Source organism: Barbus barbus (assembly GCF_936440315.1).
Source record: "Barbus barbus genome assembly, chromosome: 49".
In the NCBI taxonomy this organism is placed as follows: Eukaryota; Metazoa; Chordata; class Actinopteri; order Cypriniformes; family Cyprinidae; genus Barbus; species Barbus barbus.
The window spans coordinates 1,765,307-1,786,312 of NC_136727.1; the positions used below are offsets into that span (position 1 = coordinate 1,765,307).

The window sequence follows — 21,006 nt, forward strand, 5'->3', positions numbered from 1 at the left end:
AGTTATGCATTCTCATAATGTAATATGGACCTTTTCAATAATCAAAAACACAAATTCATCATATTTATGCATTGCCATATATTTTATTCTGTAATATCAATAATCAAATATAGAAATTATTTATTTAGAACACATCAGCAACTTATCAACAACAAATATAGCAAATATATTATTTTAATAATAAATAAAGCATTCATATTACTGTTAACATATTATTAAATTTAATATGGCCTTTTTATATGATTAATAATAATATACAAATATATCCTATTTGTTTGTTTTACGCAATAATATTAAAATGTAATGTATTTAAACCACGTCAATAATTTAATATAGCAGCAAAATATCATATTTATTACATTGATTTATGGTAAATTAACTATTAATATTAGTCATTTGAATGCAATATTAAAATAAATATTATTAACAATATACTGTCAGTATTATGTGGTCGTTAAGAATGTCAATAATAATATTAATTGAATATATATTAAATTAAATTAATATATGTAATATTTTGTTCTATAATAGTAATGATCAAATATGTAATTATCTAAAAAATAAGAGAATTCCTCTTAGAAAAATCACAAAGTGCAGGTAAGAACTTATGTAGCTTGTGCTGAATTAGCCTGGATGGGCCTGAACTTTAATTATCGTTATTGTAATGTTTTAATAATGATCAGTTAGTAATGAAAGCGGCTTTCTGGTGTGGGGTTGTACAGTAGGGGGCAGTAGACGGTCACACTGTGTCTTTTATTGAAATATGATGTGAGAGGCTTTATTATGCAAGACTGATGCATATCTAGGGACTGTATAAATAGGTTTGTCATTGGAGAGAAATTAGATGGTGAAGTCAGTAATGAATCTGTTCACAAATACACGTGAAGTATTAGACTTAGAGTCGCTATTGGTTAATCCTCCCCACCTTTCTCCTTTCTTTATTTTTAATGTGGTATGTGAATGCATTCAGTGTCTTTGGCATTGCATGTCTCATAAAGCAAATGTTGATTTAGATGCATGTTATGTTGCTTTGCTGAGTGAAACTTTTCAGCTTTGTATTCTGCAGAACTTACAGAAAGTAAAACCAGACAGGGAGAGCTAAGTAAAGTTGTGTTTTTCCAGACAGTATGAGTGTCTTCTCATTACAGACACAGACTGAGGAGCATTTGTGCTTTTGGATTTTGTCACAGCACCAGACTCTCCTTCTGTGACCCGCTAGGGTTTTGTTGTGTTGTTTTGAGTGCCACGCTGGAAGCACGCTCATTTTTGTATAAACTGTGGAAAGCGGGAGAATTAGAGGCAGGAGGGGAATCATGCTGTCATTTATTCCCTCCGGCTTTTAGGGAACACGGCATTCCACCGGCAGATGGAAATGACACATGACCGTCTCTGCATCCAGATGCAAAAAAAAAAAAAAAAGCATAGGTGCTCGACGTAGAGAAATCAAGCAAATGTTCAGGTCTGTGGTTTCATCAGCCCTTTGAAAAGAATAGAAGGCATATGGTGTTCTCTGCGGAAATATACAGGAAGAAGGCACAATTGAAACAGGTGCACGGGGCCTGCCAGCGATCAGGTACACAGCCTGTCATTAACCTAGAAGTAATAGACCCTTCAGCTCACGGAAAGCAGCCTCTTTGATTGTTAGAAACTGGTAGGTGGAGAGCAGCATCTCAATAACCAAAGAAGTTATAAAAACTTGGCATAATCACGCTGTAAATGCTGGCAGAGTCAAGAGACTGTGGTGTGTAGTTAAAAATGGCTTGGATTGGATTTCAGAAAACATTTATGCTTTTATCAAAAGCAGTTTCCTAAAGGGACTGTCCCAAGCAATTTATCATATATCACAAAAAAATATATTTTGAAAAATGTAGCTGTGTTTTTTCCATCCATGCAATGAAAGCCAAAGGGGTCCAAAGTCGTTTTATTCACAACATTCAACAAAACATCTAGCTGGTACTTTTAGCAAAATTAGCTTCTAAATGGGAATATTCCAAGCAATTTATCATATATCACAAAACAAGATATTTTGAAACATGTTCAAGCGTGTATTCCGTTCATACAATGAAAGTCAGTGGGGTCCAAAGTCGTTTGGTTCCCAGCGTCGTACAAAACATCTAGCTGGAGGTTTTATCAAAACCCGATTTCCAAATGGAAATACCCCAAACTATTTATCATAACTCACAAAAAAAATAATTTTGTGTTTATTTTGTCCATACGATGAAATTCAATGGGGTCCAAAGTTGTTTCCCAACGTTTTACAAAATACCTATATGGTGCTTTTATCAAAATTGTGACCCTGGACCACAAAAGCAGTCTTAAGTCGCTGGGGTATATTTGTAGCAATAGCCAACAATACATTATATGGGTCAAAATTATTGATTTTTCTTTTATGCCAAAAATCATTAGGATATTAAGTAAAGATCATGTTCCATGAAGATATTTTGTAAATTTCTTAGCGTAAATCTATCAAAACTATTAATAGTAATATGCATTACTAAGAACTTAATTTGAACAACTTTAAAGGTGATTTTCTCAATATTTAGATTTTTTTGCTCCCTCAGATTCCAGATTTTCTAATAGTTGTATCTCAGACAAATATTGTCCTATCCTAACAAACCATACATCAATGGAAATATTATTTATTTAGCTTTCATAAAATTGACCCTTAAGACTGGTTGGTCCAGGGTCACATATCATAAAAAAGATATTTTGACAAATGTTGCAGTGTTTATTCTATTCATACAATGACAGTCAATGGGTTCCAGAGTCATTTTGAAGGTTAAACTGTGGTTGTGGTAAATACTTGTCAACATCAGATTACTTTCATGTTCATGCATTTGGTAGATGCTTTTATTAAATGCATTCAAGGTACACATTCTGTCAGGTCTTGCTTTCATTGGGAGTCGAACCCATGACCTTGTTATTGTAAGCTTCATAGTCTGCTTGTTTGAGCTACAGGAAGATTCAATTCAGTGCGCTAAAGCCATGATAAAAATAACCCTGTAGATAGCGAGGGGGAAGTTGACAGGACCTCACCTGACTGGATAATATCCCACAAGTCAGTACCCACAAGTCCAATCTATGGATGGCAAGTTTCTGCGTTCACACGTTTTCCCTGCATACTGAAATTCTTGTGAATCGCCACACAAGTCGCTCGTTCCCGTGTCATTTCTCCTCATTGTCTGCCTCAAATCTCTCTTGCCTTTAAACATAATATTTGCCAAGATTATTGCACGCTGGACATCGGATCCATGCCTTTGATCTAGCCGTCTCGATAAAGACGAATTGTTTGGATAAAATGAACACAGCAGCCTGCCGCAGCGAAGGTAGATGGTTTTTTAAGAGTGCTCTTTCTCCCTCCTGTCACAGACCTCGGTTTTGGGGAGATCTAGTCGTAATCGATGAAAAGACTTGTGCTGCCTTGACAGAACCTGTTAATCTTTTTCACCAGGGCTCTAAAAGTTCCATGAGGTCAGTGGCAAGTCCAAGAATTGACCCTGATGGGTTTTGACACTCAGCTCGTTTTCTCGGCTCTTCTTGGAAGGTGGAGAAAATCTTTTTTTTAACCTTTTTAAAGGAGGGAATTTGCTTTGTTAGCTTGGGTCGATAACACTTTTTTTTTTCCAAAAGTAGAGTTAATCTGAGTGTAGACATGTTTATCTGTTGCATAAAGGTGCTGTAGGCATTTTTCTGCCACATAAAATGTCCCTATTACTTAAAAGTTCACAAGGTGTCCTGAGAAATCACGCTCCATGACAGCCCCCGATTCCTTAAACCGCAAAAATAAAAGAATCTTGCTGAGTGCTGGCTGTGCTTTTTATTTGTTGGCTCAATCAAAGATGTGTAGGTAGTGGATGCCTATCAATCATTTTTGCATGTTCGGGATTGGCTGATTTGGTTGGGAGGGAGACAATTTTGTGAGGAGGCCAAGTCTGCAAGTGGTGAGGTTTTTTTTGGTCTTTTTACACATAATTTATTTGCATCCTGCTTGTTAGCATTTTACAGTATATCTGTTACACAATTTCCTGTCGTTTGCCAGTTTCATGATCTCCCATCATATAGGAACTTCTCATTAGTATCCCATAATAAGCTCGTAATTGCAACGTTTAAGTCTTTGATTGGTAGTTCTGTCTGTCAGTAACGTGCTACAATAGAAACTAATTACCCATTGGTGGTATGTAGATGGGAAAAAATATTGAAATCTACAAATAACGTCAACTAGTTATCAATTTTAAGTGCTACTTGTTGCTTGTTGTTCCATACTAGTACGAGCAGTATGCATTACTCTAGGCTTATCACTGGTTAACTGTCAGACGATAGTCCACGAATCCTTAAAAGCTATTGTTTTTGAAGGACAGCTCTCCCACGCCTTTCGCTGAATGTGATAATTGCGACTGAAATTATGTATGTATGTCAACGGTTTTAATATGCAAATGAGTTTCCATGAATGGCGCACTCAAGAGGGAAATGGAGCTCCAACTGAATGGAGGGGAAAAAATGGAAATGGGCGCGTGACTAGCCGTCCTGTTTGTTAGCCAAGTCCCATTAATTATTTTAAGTCTCGCCTTGCCACGAGGTCTTCGTAAGGTGCCACACTCCATAAACTCAGATGTAGAAAGAAGGACACTCAATTACAGCCGTGTGGGTTGAGAACGTATCAGATCTTGCTTCATTAGAACCCTTTAATAGACACAAAATTGCATGTTTGTAACGAAGTTCAAGTGATAAGTCTTGAGAAGCAGTGCAGGTTTACCGCCAAACGGTTCAAGGTGACAAAATTAAACGGCGGTAATCAGGATGTAATCACAGCGCTAGTGGGCCTAAACGCACCTTCTGATTTGACCTTCACCCATCAGTAAGCGTTCTGCACGTTGAGTCTTGACATCCTATATACACCTGGATACGAGACACATCCCTGCTGACAAAATCAATCTCAAGGTGCAGTGCAGATAACCTCAGGCAGTTTAATCGCTGATCTAAAGCCATTTTTCTGTGCACTTTCATTGTTATTGTTGGTTAAAGGATAAGTTTACCAATTTTCAACCAGCTTTGTATTGTCTTTCCCCTGCACCCAGATATCAGTGTTTATTTGTCAGCAGAAGTATGTAGGATGCAAAAACATAATTTGGATCGACTTCTTGAGGAGAAACAGGATATGATGATGAGTTTTTACATCGATCTGTTTTTCCACATGTTTCATTATTCTCTTCAATTGGCCGTTGTAGGAGTCATTACGCTGCAGGGCCGTGACACAATCAGAACTTTGGATCTAAACGTTGGATTTCCAAAATCTGTCTCAAATTGTAGTATGCACCAAGTTTAAGTTAGGTTAGCTTGTCTTTCAGAGTAACCAGTGCCCAGAAACCATCTAAAAGCAATAGATGACTAACTAGAAACCAGCTAACCACCGTAAATAGTTTTTTTGGCAGGGATTTTACACGGGTCCCATGAAATCAAGTTCTGATGTAAGTAGTGTGTGCAGATATAAAAAGATTTGGCAAAGAGCCTGCATTCAGCATGTCAAGCAAATTGGAAGCAATTGATGACAGCGACCTTGTGTTGTTTACTACACCGTTCGTTTAACTCTCAATCTCGAGATCACGACTTCGACAGGTTGCTCGTGTCCTACGGAGAATCTGTTTTTTTAATGATTCATTAGTGTTTTGAAGAAACGAACACCAAAGTTAAATCAAGCCCTTGATTACATGTTTTGAACATCTGTTTCGTTTGAACTTGATTTCCTTTGTTTTCAAATGAAAGTTTCGGCTTTGGCGACTCCGTGTGCGATTCCGAAACCCCATTGTTTCGCTGTGATGTGCTCAGTGTGCGTGCAGTTGTTTCTTTTTTGTAGTGCGAATATTACATTAGCGATGCTAATTTGTTCCCCCCACACGTTTTGGTAAACAAACAGGCCTAAATACACCCGGCTCCCAATACACGGCTCTCGTGCTTGACGGTGACGTCAGTTCGGAAGAAGTAACTTAATCTAATATCAAACTTCAGAGGGAAGGTAATTAGCGTCTTCCCTCATCAACTGAATGATTACAGGCCTAATACTCGACGGTGTCATGAAAAAGATTCGCCTCTCTTTGCACTCGGCAAACATCAGCTCTGTTTTTACAGTAATTATGCAGATGAGATGCTAGTTACAGCAGGTTGTGCGGTGAAGGCCCCTCAGAGAGATCAAAAGGTTCTGTTTTTTTTTATATTTCCACGGGGCATGAATATTCACGTCTGACACAGAGAGGTGGGGCCGGTTGAGGAGAAATGGAAAGCAGTCAAAGGTCGTTAAAGCTTTGCAACCAGTTTAATTTTTTGACAAGCTATAATTAAATTCCCAAATTGATTTGCCTCAGATTTCCTGAACTAAATAGGGAAGAAAAGCTAAGCGCACCTCAGCAGTTTCAGAGGTATTTTCTGTTGAGATCCTTCAGGTGTTTGTTTAAAGATGAGCTTGAGGTTAATTTTGTGGTCAGAAGGGTTGTAATATGTGCTTAACTATTCTGACCAGGGTATGGCAACAGTCATGGAAAACCTGGAAGTGTTAGGGAATTTGAAAAGTGTGATTTCCAGACATGAAATCCTTGAAGTCACTGAAATTTCAAGGTACTTGGGAACCCAGAAAACCAATTCTCTCATTGAGGTGTGTTCGGATCTCAGGATGTTTTTGACATTTGTACATTGACATTTAATCGCAACCACTTGAACTTTCAGAAACTGGTCTACTTCCCATATTTCAGTATATAGCAAGATATTTTAAAGAGGTTTATTTGGTTTCATGTAGAGCGTCAGCATTATGAGCAAGCAGAAATCTCTGCCAACCGTAACATAAGGCAATTAATATTCATCATCTGAGCCACATCTGGCACAGAGTTTGTGTGCTGAACAAACTTCCTGGGGACACAAGATGTGAACAACAGATGAGAAGAAAATAAGTCTTTAACAAAAATAAGCACTTTTTTTAAATTCACAGCGCTTTAGGTCTAATCATTGAACTAAACGTTTAAGCTTTCAAATAGGGTCTCATATGAATGTCAACTAGGCATTTAAAACCATGTCGTGCTTCTGAAGAGAGGCTGATGAGATTTATTATGTCTTCCTCCCACTTTTCCCATTGTTCTGACGCCCCTGATGCCAAGACCTGGTACCTGGCAGGGCATACAAATGAAAATCATCCCTAGCTATCTCCGAAAAGGGATTTTGAAACGTTTTGAGCCTCTATGACCATGAAAATGGAAGCGTCAAGGAGATTCATTGGTCGAATGTATGGGAAAGCTGTTTTTATCACTGAATCTTAATGCTGTACTTCAGAACAGCTGGAACGGCTGATTGCAACTTCATTTAGTTCTAATTTAGTTTCTCGTTTCAAGATACCAAATGACACATGGAAAACGACTGATTTGAGTACGAATGTGTCGTCTTTAGCATATACTCTTAAAAAAATAGGTCCCAGAAAGGGGTATTTGCAGTGATGCCATAGAAGAACCATTTTGGGTTCCCAAAGAACCTTGCAATGGACAATTCTGAAAAGAACCATTTTGAAGAACACATTAATAATCTAAAGTACCTTTTTCCCACTATATATATATATTAAAAAAAACTTTTGTCCAATGGAGAGTTTCCATGGGCGTTAAAGGTTCTCCACTGAACCAAAGATACCAATAAAGAGCTTTTTTTTTTTTTTGTGTAAATTGTTGCATTCAGTTAATATTAAACTGCTCTTGTTTAATGATTGAGGCACTTTGGGATGTCTCAATGCATTATTTATGTTAGTTGCTTTGAAATCTTGATGGAAGTGCGCTTTGACCCTTCAAATTATATTATGGGCTGATACAGGGCAAGTATGTGTTGTTTCAAAAGAAATGTTAAAGACTATTTGCATTCAAGTATGTTTGATGATTAAATAAAAAGAAACTTGTGAGAGAATGTCACTGACCTTTCTTTATTTGCATCTTGAGCACTGTTTCTTTTAATCATTATATATCAATTTCTTAGAGCAATTGCGTGTCCTTGGCGTCCTTTGTAGACTGCTGATTGACTGAAATGTGCAATGGTCTGTTAAACTATTAGTTCCACCACAATTCATTGGTCTGCGCATGTATCTCTCTTTTTAGATGGACCAGAAATGGGTAAGATGGAGACAACAGAGGAAGAAAGTCATTACTACAACGAGGACGATCTTCCAGACTACAGCATGCTAAAACTCGCCAACCAATCAGCTCAGCTCTTCTCCAGTGCTTCTGATGGTATTGACATTCATTTCCACACTCCAAAGGAATAAAGAGAGAAAGACTGGGTCTCACTGGGTTTGTGCAGAATGAGAGGGACATGTGTAGCCTAGAGCATTTCACAAAGGCTAGATTCACTTTCGCCATAAAGTCGTGTATGCTTGACGGTTAAAATAAATGTTGTTTATAGTGAATGCCCCAATAAATTTTGTTTTATTTTTATGATTTAGTTTTAATCCAAATAATGTGTGTTCTAAGTGAGTGGACCGCAAAAGTGGACCGCTCTCTCTCTCTCTCTCTCTCTCTCTCCCCTTACCATTAAGTAGCTTGTGCATTGGTTTATTCACTTGCTTTTGACATATCTGAACGAACTACAAACGTTCCTGTGATGTCTGCGAGAATGGGATATTCGCTCTTGACAAGCTGGTGCATCTGTGCCGCCACACTTAGTCCTTGCTTTGCTTATCAGCTCAGCGCACATCAGCTATACAGGCTTAAATACGCGTGATATAATACATTATATTTATTGCATTCAGCCTTAATCTTTAATAACTCCATTCTGCTCTCTGTTGTTCTATTGTCTGTGTTTGTTTGTCCGGACATTGTGTGTTATCGGCGTGTGTTATCGGAGTACTTTTATGAGTATGAGTACAGGAGTGTAGTATCGGGCCCGATACCAGTATCGGTATCAGTGCATCCCTAATTACGTGCATTATCTTGTATTTGTACACATGCAGGACAACTTCTCGCAAAACTTGAACTCACAAAACTCCCATGAATTTGTTCTTAACCTCGTTCTAATGTTAATGAATTTGGAGTATTCTAAATGAGCGACTGCATGCCCAAGGTTTACGAAAAAATCTTGATTTTTGAGCCTCAACAAACATATGATACTCTCTAAAAACGAATCTCATGACTCTTTGCATGTGCTTGCTGTGAACGTATGGTTTCATAAATCTTTCCGTAAATTTAGAATACATTTTAGTGTGAAAGTTAATGGTGAATTATGATTTGTTCGTGAAAACATTAATGCACAGATTTTAGTTTATGCGTATACTAGGGCCCTCTGGCTGCCAGTATGATTGCATGTGTTTAAAGCGCTCAATAATGACCAAACCATATTTTGGGGTAAAATCAGAAAAAGTAATACCTCTGTCAAAAGACATTATTAGTAGACATAATAACCCACGCTTCTTTCCAGTGTATAGAAGTTTACAGGAGTTTTTTTGTTGTATAAAACACCCTGATGTGCCAAGCCATCAGAACCGAGTCGAAAACCGTGATTAAAAAAACAAGGAATATATTGAACACTGTATTGTTGCATCCCTAGTGTATACATGCTTAGTAAATGAGACCCATTGTTCGTGACTTGTTTTATTTTATCAACACAAAATTGATTAGATCGTGAAAAGTGGGAAGTTCTTCAAGCACTTGAGCTTTGAGAAAGTAAATAGGGTCAGTTTTGGCTTTAAACTCCTTTCAAAGTACCAATGACAGGCACGTCTTGTGTAAAGCGATCCCGGTCAATTAGTCATTAGTGGCTCGCCAGTCATTCAAAGGACTGCTTTTATTTCCTTTTGTTGTTTGTTTTTTGTTGTAGATGAAGAGTTGCCATTAAACACAGGGAGACAATCACGGATAGACGGAGCACATTCCAGCCTCATTTAACCGCGGTGGTGACTCCTAAACAGGTGTCAGTCATTACCCATGTTCCCTGTATCAGACTCTGTGTGCCAACTAAACCATTTTTCTTGCCAAAGATATCAGGCCTGAAGAATCTGTGTTTAATAACAGCCGTCATTGTTTCGCATATCAGCACTTGACACTGTTTTTGAAACGCCGATCACTCCAGTGCCCTTGGCGTGCTCTCGGCTCTTTTTAACTTCTGGAGTTCACTGCTGAGTCCCTCCCCGTGTGTCGGAGCAAACCGACCCTTGACGTGTCACAGAAGCCCAGCTGGATGCATGGCGTATGACTCACACACACCTGCCTCTGATGCGACGGCTCTTGCCGCATTATTGCAGGCTGCATCTAAAGCTCTCTTCATCAAACTTCATTGTCTTCCACGTCCACACTCGTGCGAGACAGTCGAGCATTGACTGTACAGGTGTCGGCATTGTGCGTCAGTTACAACGTGCTTGATACTGCGAATGTTGCACGACAGAAGAGCAGCCGTCTTGAATGACACTCTGCCCTTAACTAAGACGTTGACATTTCCACCACTTGTTCATACATAAACCAATTTCCTTTGTGTGATTGACAGTTTGAAGCCAAACGCAGCCTTCCGTCGGCTTTATATGAACACAAATGCGTTTGTGAAGCATACAGTGAGTTTATAAACCCATACAGCTGGTGTTTTTAAGTGTTGGAGTGTTTATTGAACTGTTAAATAGAGGTAGATGTGTTTACATTTTGGCTACTTAATAATTCTGGGTGGTCGCTAGGACGGTGCGGCATGGTTACTAGGGTGTTCTGAGTGTTTTTAAGCATGTTGCTATGCAGTTACTAGGGCATTCTGGGTGATTTTTTAGTAAGCTGCTATGCAGTTACTGAGCTGGTGTTTTTTTTTTTTGTGTTTTTTTTAGTAAGTTGCTATGCAGTTACTGGGGTATTGTTTTTCTCTCTCTTTTTTGTATGTTACTATGCAGTTACTTGGGTGCTTTTATTAAGCTGCCATGCAGTTACTGAGGTGGTGGTTTTTTTTTTGGGGGGGGGGGGGGGGGGGGTTGCATGCTGCTATGCAGTTGCTAGGGTGTTCTGGGTGTTTTTTAGTAAGTTGCTATGCAGTTAATACGTTGTTGTTTTTTTGCATGTTGCTAGGGTGTTCTGGGTGTTTTTTAGTAAGTTGCTATGCAGTTCCTGGGGTGTTGTTTTTTATATGTTACTATGCAGTTGCTAGGATGTTCTGGGTGATTTTTATTTATTTATTTATTTTAGTAAGCTTCTATGCGGTTACTGACGTACTGTTTTTCTCTTTTTTGCATGCTGCTATGTAGTTACTTGGGTGTTTATAGTAAGTTGCTATGCAGTTACTGGAGTGTTGTTGTTTTTTACATGTTGCTATGCAGCTACTAGAGTGTGTTGTTTAGTAAGTTGCTATGCAGTTATATTAGGGTACTGTTTTTATATGTTGCTATGCAGTTACTGAGGTGTTTTTTGCATGTTGCTATGCAGTTGCTAGGATGTTCTGGATGTTTTTAATAAGTTGCTATGCAGTTAATACGTTGTTGTTTTTTGCATGTTGCTAGGGTGTTCTGGGTGGTTTTAGCTTGTTGCTATGTAGGGTTAAAGTTACCTTTTTAAAGGTGTTTTTTGCATTAAAAAGTGAATTTAAACTAGTTTCCTGATCAGTCCCTCAGTGCTGCTTAGCTGGGCTAGTCAAGATATTTTTTATGAATATTCAAACTTTTCTGCTTACTCCATTTGAGCATTTAGATCACAAAACAACAATTGTTTTTACTGTCTATCCGTTTTTTTTCACACTTTGAGGAAATCAGTCACTGAATAACTTATTGTTTCCATTTCAAATGAAGATGAAACGTACCTTAAAGTTGTTGAAAATCTCTTTTTGCTGAATAGAGTGGCATGAGGCATAATAATGTCTCAATATCAGGTTAATCTCTCACACCGTATTTTGTTCACATTGTAAGTGTGGTGAGCGCTGAATCTTGTTCTTTTCTTTAATACCGCGTCTTTATGCGCAGGTGTGTTTAAAGCATTTGCAGTTACGAACCTGAGATGATTTTCAGTATATTACAGATAATGCAAATGAGGAGCTTTATAAAAACTCGTTTGAAATCCCCCAGACAAGTGAGGAATTGAATTACAGTTCTTTGGTGAAATTAGATGGTAGATGATGTTTCAGACAGACCGAGTGCTTGATTAACGTCATCTGCTGTTTACTCGTTATAATCCATTCTGATGGAAGTGCATTTATAATTTTTTTTCTCTTATCATTTCTTTTCTTAATTTTTTTTATTTCCTCTTTGTCTTTTTCTGATTAGCTTTTTCCATTATCTTTCCCTCTCAGGGCTCCAAAAGGGATGTTTTAATTCATGTGGCTAGCTTTAAAATTAGATCCGTGCACTTAGATACGGCACTCGTAACTTTACTAAAGTCTAGACTACAATACACAACGTTTGCACCAATTTACAGTCTGGACAAGTCCGTGCTAGCTGACGAAAGTCAGAGCCAGTCTGTAGATTTGCATTTACAGATTTAATAGAAAATCGCATGGTGTATGATAGCTCCACACTGGAGAGCTGCTTCACAACAGAAAATCAAGTTGTAATTCTAGCTAAAAGCGACATGTTTTTTCATGTTTAATACTGTAAAGCTGTCTACTGCTATATGTAAATAAACGTAACGTGATTGGACTTTACTGGAGTACCAAACTGCAGAGTTTGTGCAAACATCCACCTCGCTGTAATCAGATGCTTTCTTAACTGCTGCTTTCTCACCGCTGTCAGTTTTTGTTGTGTTTACTTTATTATCGAGAGGAAAGTGTGCAGCATATATTTACACATTCATCCAAACGCTGTGTCTTCTCTTGAATTGCATCCAGGAGGGCTGAATATCAGTGCCACACTGGTCTAACCACATTAGTACAGACTCTTACATTAGGATGTCTACTCAACAAAAGTATTTGTCCACAATTATTTTTTTTGTCGCTGAAGTCAATTATTAATTTCAGCTCTACTTTATGAAGTAATCAGCATTACAATTTTCACTTCATGGAAAACCTAAACTAAATCTAGAGACCAGAAGATCACTTGAGAAAACATGCAAAAGTCTAGTTTGTGGTGTTGCCCCCCCCACCCCATATAAGCCATTCTTGGTTGACAATCAACAATGTTATGGCGCATTGCACCTGTAATGCTATACAGACTGAACAACCTTATCTGTCCAAAATTAGCTAGACAAGCTTGATATAAAATCAATGGATATGTTTAGTTCAGCCGAACAGCTGAGAGGGTCTGTCTGAGTGCATTAGACGCACTCTTCGAATTGTTCACAAACAAGGCCATGAGAAAGCATTCGCAGGCATATCTCTTAGTCACTTTGTAGTTCTATTGGGATTTCAGAGGCCATTTTGATGCTTTTTGATCTTTGATATTGTGTTATCAGCAGGAACTTCAAAGTTTGGCCGTGCTCTAATTTTCATAAAAGGTTAGTGTTGACAGAAGTTTGTAAATGAGTTTGTCTATGAACCCAAGACGCCAGACTCTGGCGGGAACACGCACCTGTTTGTGTTCAGCATCTTCTCAAGCTATAGATCTCAAAACATTTAATTAGATATCCGGTCCACACAAAGACGTTTTCACAATAGCCCGACACAAAACCCAAAGCAGGAAATATCATCGGGGTTTTTACGTTTTAGAGGATGCTGCTTTGTGTTTCCTGCTATTTGCTTTAGATCAGCACTGATAAAAAGCCAACATTTGCACACAGCATTCAAAAGATATCTCATTAGCCTCAGCCCGACACAGGTGTTCACGACGAGAGTATTAGCCGGAGAGAAAACAGATGAATCGCACTGATAGGGGCTCCAATTCGTGATGACTCTTTCTTTAGGGGAGCGCGCCGCCGAACATATTCATTAGCACTGAGCTTTCTGTTTTTATCTGCCGTTCTTTGGCTTCAATAAGGCCCAACTCTGCAGTACGAGAAAGCACTCTGGACCTATTTTTGACTCTCTTTCTTGGTAAATAATGGAGGGACACTCAGCGCAAATAGGCTGAAACCCATTTTGATGGACAGAAACCACTAGCAGAGTCCTTCCCAAGGGTCTTACAGCAATATTTGAAGTCCTTGGTATACAAAACGGATTTATACGCAATATCTGGTCGCTCTCGCCCAGCTGCTTATTTTAGCAAAGCCAGATATTGCCTGGTAATCCATGAAAACCCACGTTGTGCGAGTGTGTTTTTTCGTGCATTGCATCAGGGGTATGTCGCTTCTTTCGTAAGCACCTAAACCTGTCTGTCACTGACGATTTCTAAGCAAAGTTGTTGATATACGGTGTTTATGGTGAATTAAATGTAATTCTCCTTCTCTGCTGAAATCACGGATGGGTGTAGTGTTAGATCAGGGAGCATTTGGTAAACAAAGCCCAGATTTGGCTTAATAACACCCAACAATATTCCAGTGTTTGGTTCACACTGGATGGCCAAAATCAGGCTATCAGAGCAGGAATGTTTGCGCATAAACTAAAAATGCATATCGTAACTGATGCTTCCCCAGATGGAGATGTTACCCATGTATATTTATTGAAAGGAGAAGATTTGCATTTATGTGATTTTTGTAAGTCTCTTCCATGGCTGTAAAACGCTTTATTAGTGTCCTGCTTTATTAGTGTTTTAATCAGAAAGCACATTAATATTATATTATTTCAAAAGAAGTTTCTCCTGGAAAATATTAGACTTTTTAGGGAACATGAATTTGAAAGATTGTTTGTTTGTTTGTAAACCTAACATCATTAAATGATTTTATGCAATTCATGGAAGTATTGCTATTAAGACATACAAATTTTATTCTTGTGTTTGTCGTGCATATAGCCTTTGATATGGCATAAAATGACAATTAAATTTCTACAGATGCATCCAGTTTTGATGTTTTCTGCAATCAATCTTTTTTTTAATATACTGAGTAGCTTGATTTTTGGACTAATCAGATTTCTCTGTGGGCAGGGTCTCTCGGCACAAGGCTAAAATAATAACCAATGATAGCGTTGGATATCAAGTAGTCGAGTACAAATGCCATCTACTGGTGTAGAAAAGAGTTTCACTCATAAATTGCTAGTAAATTTCACAGTAAAAATAAGTTGTGCATTAAATTAAACACGAAAGTTTGAAGTAGAAAAATTTTAATTTCTCATAAAACTTTTTTTATAACATTCTTTTTTACAGCTTTTTGCTTGTACAATAAATATTAAAAAATTATAATAATAAGGTAACAACCTTTCCTCTGAAGTCTCACACATTTGTCTGATTGGAATTACTGCGCCAACTATTTCAATTGAAATGCTTTCAACTGCACCCATATTTGAATAAATGTATTATTTATCTTGCTTGAAGCAGGCTTGTATTTATGTATAATTGTAGGTTGTGAGTTTTAGGTTGCTGTATTTAAATAAAAAGTTCATAGTCGTACCATATGTTCAGATTCAGCCACGAGTTGTTTACGGCCGAGCCTGTTGTGGCAGGAATTGGTCGGCGTCGCAGTAATAATAAGTTGTGCTTCAAGTCAGCCCGTGTCCTTTCAAACAGTGTTTTATTAGCGTCAGTATGTTATGCGCACACCCATCTAACACATACGTTCTCCAGATGATATTTAAACCAGCCTGCAGTCCTTTAAAGACGAGCAGGGCCTGAGAAATAAGCCTGTGCTGGTGAATGTGTTCATGTGTTGGCAGTCGTGTTGCATCACTCTGAAATGTTCTGTTGCTTGCAGCCTCTTTCCAGCAGTTTTAGTTATTCGCATATTTATTATATTCTGACGGCAGGTATGTTGGAACAGTATCTGGTTTGGTATGCACATAGGTTTCCATGTTTTGGGCATGTTTTGCTTATATATATATATATTTACTTGCAGGTTCAAAGGGTTCTGAATCATTTATATGAAAACAAGAAGACTGCAAGTGCCACTCACAATATCTATGCATACAGGTATTTCTGTTTGTAATTCATTATAAAGATTTGCAGTTGTTAGGCGAACAGTAGTATTTTTTTCGCAAACTTACAGACTCCATTCAGTCCTTTGTGCATGATTTTGTTCTATTTCTACCATAGATGTACATTTTGTTGTTCATACGTTGTTTTTCTAGCTACTTTTATAGATATTTAAATGAATGCAATCTCCATGGAGTTGCATTGGTAAATGCTCATTGTAGTGTTTGTATACTGATAGAAAAGGTATTAAAGTGTACTTGTTTGAGGTTTACATTTAAAACAAGATAAAAAACATTTCCACTGTACTAAGAAAAATCAACTTAATTCTAAAATTAATATCTCATGGGATTTCTTATAAGTAAATGTATCTTGTTCTGAGGTTTTTATCACTAAAAACAAGATAAATTCAACAATTCAGTTTACATCAGATTTACAGATATTATACATTTTATTAATATTATTTTGTTTTCTACTTTTATTTTAATTTTAGCTAAAGTTTTAACTGTTTTGTTGTGTATCTTTTAGTTGTTTAAATGTTATTTTGTTCTTATTAATAATTATTTTAGTACTTCAACTAAATGAAAATAAGAGATGCTGCCTTTGCAACCAGCAAGTTTAAGTTTTTTTTTACATTTGATTTTATTCCAGTTAACATTTTTTAAGTAATAAAGAAAGTTTCCTTATTTTACGTTTTAGTTGACTATAATAACCCTGTTCTGCACTCAGCAAATTACTAGGGGGAGGTTTTCTTAGTATGTTATTTCAGCCAGTATTTCAATTATTCATGCATTTAGGTTTATGCATTGACATGATGAAGAGTATAACGTCGGTGCATGACGTGTGTGTGTGTGTGTGTTTTCTTCAGGACACGATCGGTGACATACAGTAGGGGTGGAGTGGCATGTTCCTGAAGCCCCTGGCGTACGAGGAGAGCTGAGCACAACCCCCACAGCCACACAAAACCTCAAAAGGAAGCTGGTGTTTTCAGTAAAATCAGTAATGATTACTTATTGATTGCTGTCAGTCATTACCGTGGACTGTTCTTTATTAATGGCTTGCGGCAGAATATTTGGATCAGATCATTGGTAAAGTACGCTGTCTGTTAAAAGTTTGGAATATTTCAAATGTATAAATATTAAGGTCTCTTCTGTGAACCAAGGCTGCATTTATTTAATCAAAATACAGTAAAAATTTGAAATATTATTACAATTTAAAACAGCTGTTTTGTATGTGAATATCTGTTAAAATATAATTTATTCCTGTGATCAAAGCTGTATTTTCAGCATCATTACTCAAGTCTTCAGTGTCACATGATCTTCAGAAATCATAATAATATACTGATTTGCTGCTCAAGAAACATTTCTTATTATTATCAATCATTGTTGAAAAGTTGTGCTGCTCAATATTTTTGAGATATATAACCATTCACAAGTTTGGGGCGAAGTATGATTTTTTTTTTTCATTGCACTTTACTGATCAAGTGACATTAAAGACAGTAAATTGTGTTCTTGTGAACTTTCTATTCATCAAATAATCCTGAAAAATAAAAATGTATCACAGTTTCCACAAAAAAGCAGAAAAACAGTGATTTCTGAAGGATCGTGACACTGAAGACTGTGCACATTTCAGCGCTGCATCACAGAAATAAATTACATTTTAATATAGATTCATATAGAAAACAGCTATTTTAAATTGTAAAAATATTTCACAATATTTATCATTTTTACTGTATTTTTGATCAAATGAATGCAGCCTTGGTGAGCAGAAGATACTTCTTTCAAAAACATGAAAAAATTTCATTATTCCAGACTTTTAACATGTAATATACAACACAACCGCATGCTATTTTTAAACAGACCCCTAATCTTTAACATTAGCATGTAACTTGTCCCACATTATTTGTGCTAATGATGAATCCAATGTCAAAACCACTTGGATGACCTTAGAAACCATTAACAATCTTTTTCTTCTTTAACTGGTACAATTGATCTGGTGAGGTCTTGTTGATTTATCAAAACTTAGCACCGATTGGCCACTTTGTTCACACCAGATACCCAAAGAAAGCGTGTCATTCCCGTCTCTGACACACACGAGGAGCCATATGTGCTGAAAGGTCTCTCTGGGCAGCGCCGCGTCTCTTGGCTGTTAGCGAAGTGACTGTCAGCACTGTGCTCATCTACTTTCATTCCCAGCAACCATTCCCCAAATGATGGACCTTGTGTGCTCAACACCGAAAATCCCTCAGCAGGGCGTCCCGATTTCCCACACTCCTCCCTGTGCCTGATATTACGCCGCATCCAAATCCTCATCCAATTTTGCTCTGAAATACACTCACGACTACAAAACCCCAGACGCGGTGTAATGCGAGAGCAAGTCGCTGCCGTCGTGATGGGGCAGTTTTTGTAAAAGTGGCCCCCGAGGGTCCGCAGGGCAAAGAGCTGTGATTAGATATTTTTACATTTACTTAATGCCTTCATGTTTCCATCAGGATCTACTGTGAGGATAAAAACCCGTTCCTGCAGTACTGCGAGGACGACGGAGAAACCGCAGCGGGGGGCCGACTGCTCCATCTTTTGCAGGTAAATGTGTTTTTGAGTCAGGTGATCATCTGAAATATTGGCTAGTGGATGCTATTCATGATATGGTGATTTTCATGAGTTTGTATATTCTGTCTGCTGGGTACATTTTGTCATAATTTATTACTTTCTTCTGGAGGATTTCTGAGAGTTCATGAGGTTCTTAAAAGCAAATCGTAAACTGTCGTGACTGTCGAGTTTGGAATAAAAATGAACAATTAAAAATAATAATTATATTTATTCATATATAATTAATATAATATAATAAATAGTTTGACTGTTTATTTTTTATGCATTCATTATTTAAACCAAATATGTGAACCTGGACCATTAAACCAGTCATAAGGGTCAATTTTTCAAAATTGAGATTTATACATCATCTGAAAGCTATTTAGCTGAGATACAACTATTTGAAAATCTGGAATCTGAGGGTGCAAAAACAAAAAAATCAAAACATTGGGAAAATCGCCTTTAAAATTGTCAAAATGAAGTTCTTAGCAATGCATATTATTAATTGAAGTAAAATGTTTTTATTTCTAAAGCTGCATTTTTGTAATGTCAATTTAGTGCTTTACTCATCTAACAATGACTTTAAATGATCTTTTCAGATTTCTCATCTTAAACTGATGTGCGATTTGATTAGATAAGAAGAATTATAGCTTGACATTTCTAATATTTAGGGCTTTTTTGTAAATGATTTTATTTACAATAAAGCAAAAGGCATCAAGCTGTGCACGTGGCAAACGTCAATGGCACATTTCAGGCATCTTGTTAATATGCTGCTGGGATTATCATCCCTCCTCCTGTCCTGATCTCAATTCCTTTCTTGCAGTGTCAGATAATTGCATGTCGATGTGTCATTCATCCATAATCTTCGCGCTTATCTCTTGTTCTCTGATTAAAAGGCCTCAGAGCGCTGGCTTCAACACCCTCCGGTGTGAAATTCGACATGACACTGTAATCTCTGCCCACTTTCATTTAGACCCGACCATAAAACCCATACAGCATTTCTGTCAATAACCTCGACGGGAAATAAGCCCACGGTCTGCTGCGACATTCGTTAAATTTATCAGGAAACAGAGCATCTGTGATGTTGTTTTTCAAGTGTCTTGAGATGATGAACACCTCCTTTCCAGTTTTGCTACACTGTACAGTTATTCCAGAAGCGTTTCCTCCGAGGAGGCAAGGGAGGCAGTGTCTCCTCTCCTCAAAATTGAATGAGAAAATAATCGATATTACAAAAGTAAAACAGCGTAAATATGACTAAATATGATATTAAAAGTCTAAAAGTCACTCGTTTTTATAAAGTAACACTGTCCAACAGCGACACCCGCAGGTAAAGTTACAGCGGAGGCTTGCCTCCCTTCAGTCCATTGACTTTCTACAGAGACCCCAAAGCGTGCCGTGACTTTTCTGGAGGCTCACTGAGATGAATGGGGGAAAGTCACGTGAGAGGAGGCAATGCTATAATTGGATATGATCAGTTATGATTGGATGTGATTGGTTCTTGCGATAAATCCCGCCTCTTGTTGCGAGCTCTCAGTCTGAATGAAGAAAATTATGGCGTTATTGACTAAATATAAAGTTAGTAAGCAACTTACTCCCTTAGATATCACTGCTTTGTGTCAAAATGAAACCGCTTCAATGGCTTGAAAACGTGATGACTTATATATATAAATTACAATAATACTTTAGTTACATTAATAGGCTAATTTATCTAATTAAATATTCATTCAATTTGCAAAAGGATTCACGAACCTGCTTCGAAGTCCCGATCTGAACAAAATGATTCACGATACACAAAATCCTGATCTACTGTAAATCAAAAGAGTCGCGATACGTGCTTTGAAGTCCTGACCTGAATCAAGTGATTCTTGATACACGATCCGATTGAAGAGCTTCGAAACAGTGAATCATTTTGCGACGCAATGGCTAAATTGATTCAGAATTTCGTTTTTGTTTCACCCATCACTACGTGCTTTTTAAAGTCATAACAAGCGATATCAAAATTTAAAAATTAAAGGGTTAGTTCACCCCAAAATGAAAATTCTGTCATTAATTACTCACCCTCATGTCGTTCCAAACCAGTTAGACCTTCGTTCATCTTCGGAAAACAAATTGAGATGTTTTTGATGAAATCGGAGAGCTATCTGACCCTCCATAGACAGCAACACAACTGAAATGTTCCCATGTCCAGAAATGTAGTAAATACATCAGTAAAACAGTCCATGTGACATCAGTGGCTCAATTTACTCAACCATTCTTCTCCCCGAGTTACATCTTCTGCCATTTTGGAGAGTACCTAAGAACGTATTTGACTTAATCAGCGTTGTTTACGCTTAGAGTAAAGCGTGCGTATGCGTTGTGATACTCTCTAAAATGGCGGAAGACGTAACCCGGGGAGAAGAATGGTTGAGTAAATTGTTATTTTTGTTTTCTTTGCACACAAAAAAGTATTCTCGTGGCGATGCCAAACTGAAGTTGAGCCACTGATGTCACATGGACTGTTTTACTGATGTATTTACTACATTT

General features: G+C 37.5%; 1 protein-coding gene across 1 annotated transcript in view; it reads left to right on the forward strand.

Moving 5' to 3' along the window:
* Nucleotides 1-1,500: 1,500 nt before the first annotated feature.
* The window catches only part of impact (impact RWD domain protein), a gene marked incomplete at both ends in the record, with an annotated part of 30,736 nt that continues 11,230 nt past the window's right edge, over nt 1,501-21,006 (forward strand). The window contains 6 exon segments of the mRNA XM_079412847.1: nt 1,501-1,573; nt 8,115-8,246; nt 9,829-9,840; nt 9,843-9,919; nt 15,822-15,895; nt 18,387-18,477. Of these exon segments, the coding sequence (XP_079268973.1) occupies nt 1,501-1,573; nt 8,115-8,246; nt 9,829-9,840; nt 9,843-9,919; nt 15,822-15,895; nt 18,387-18,477 (459 nt within the window).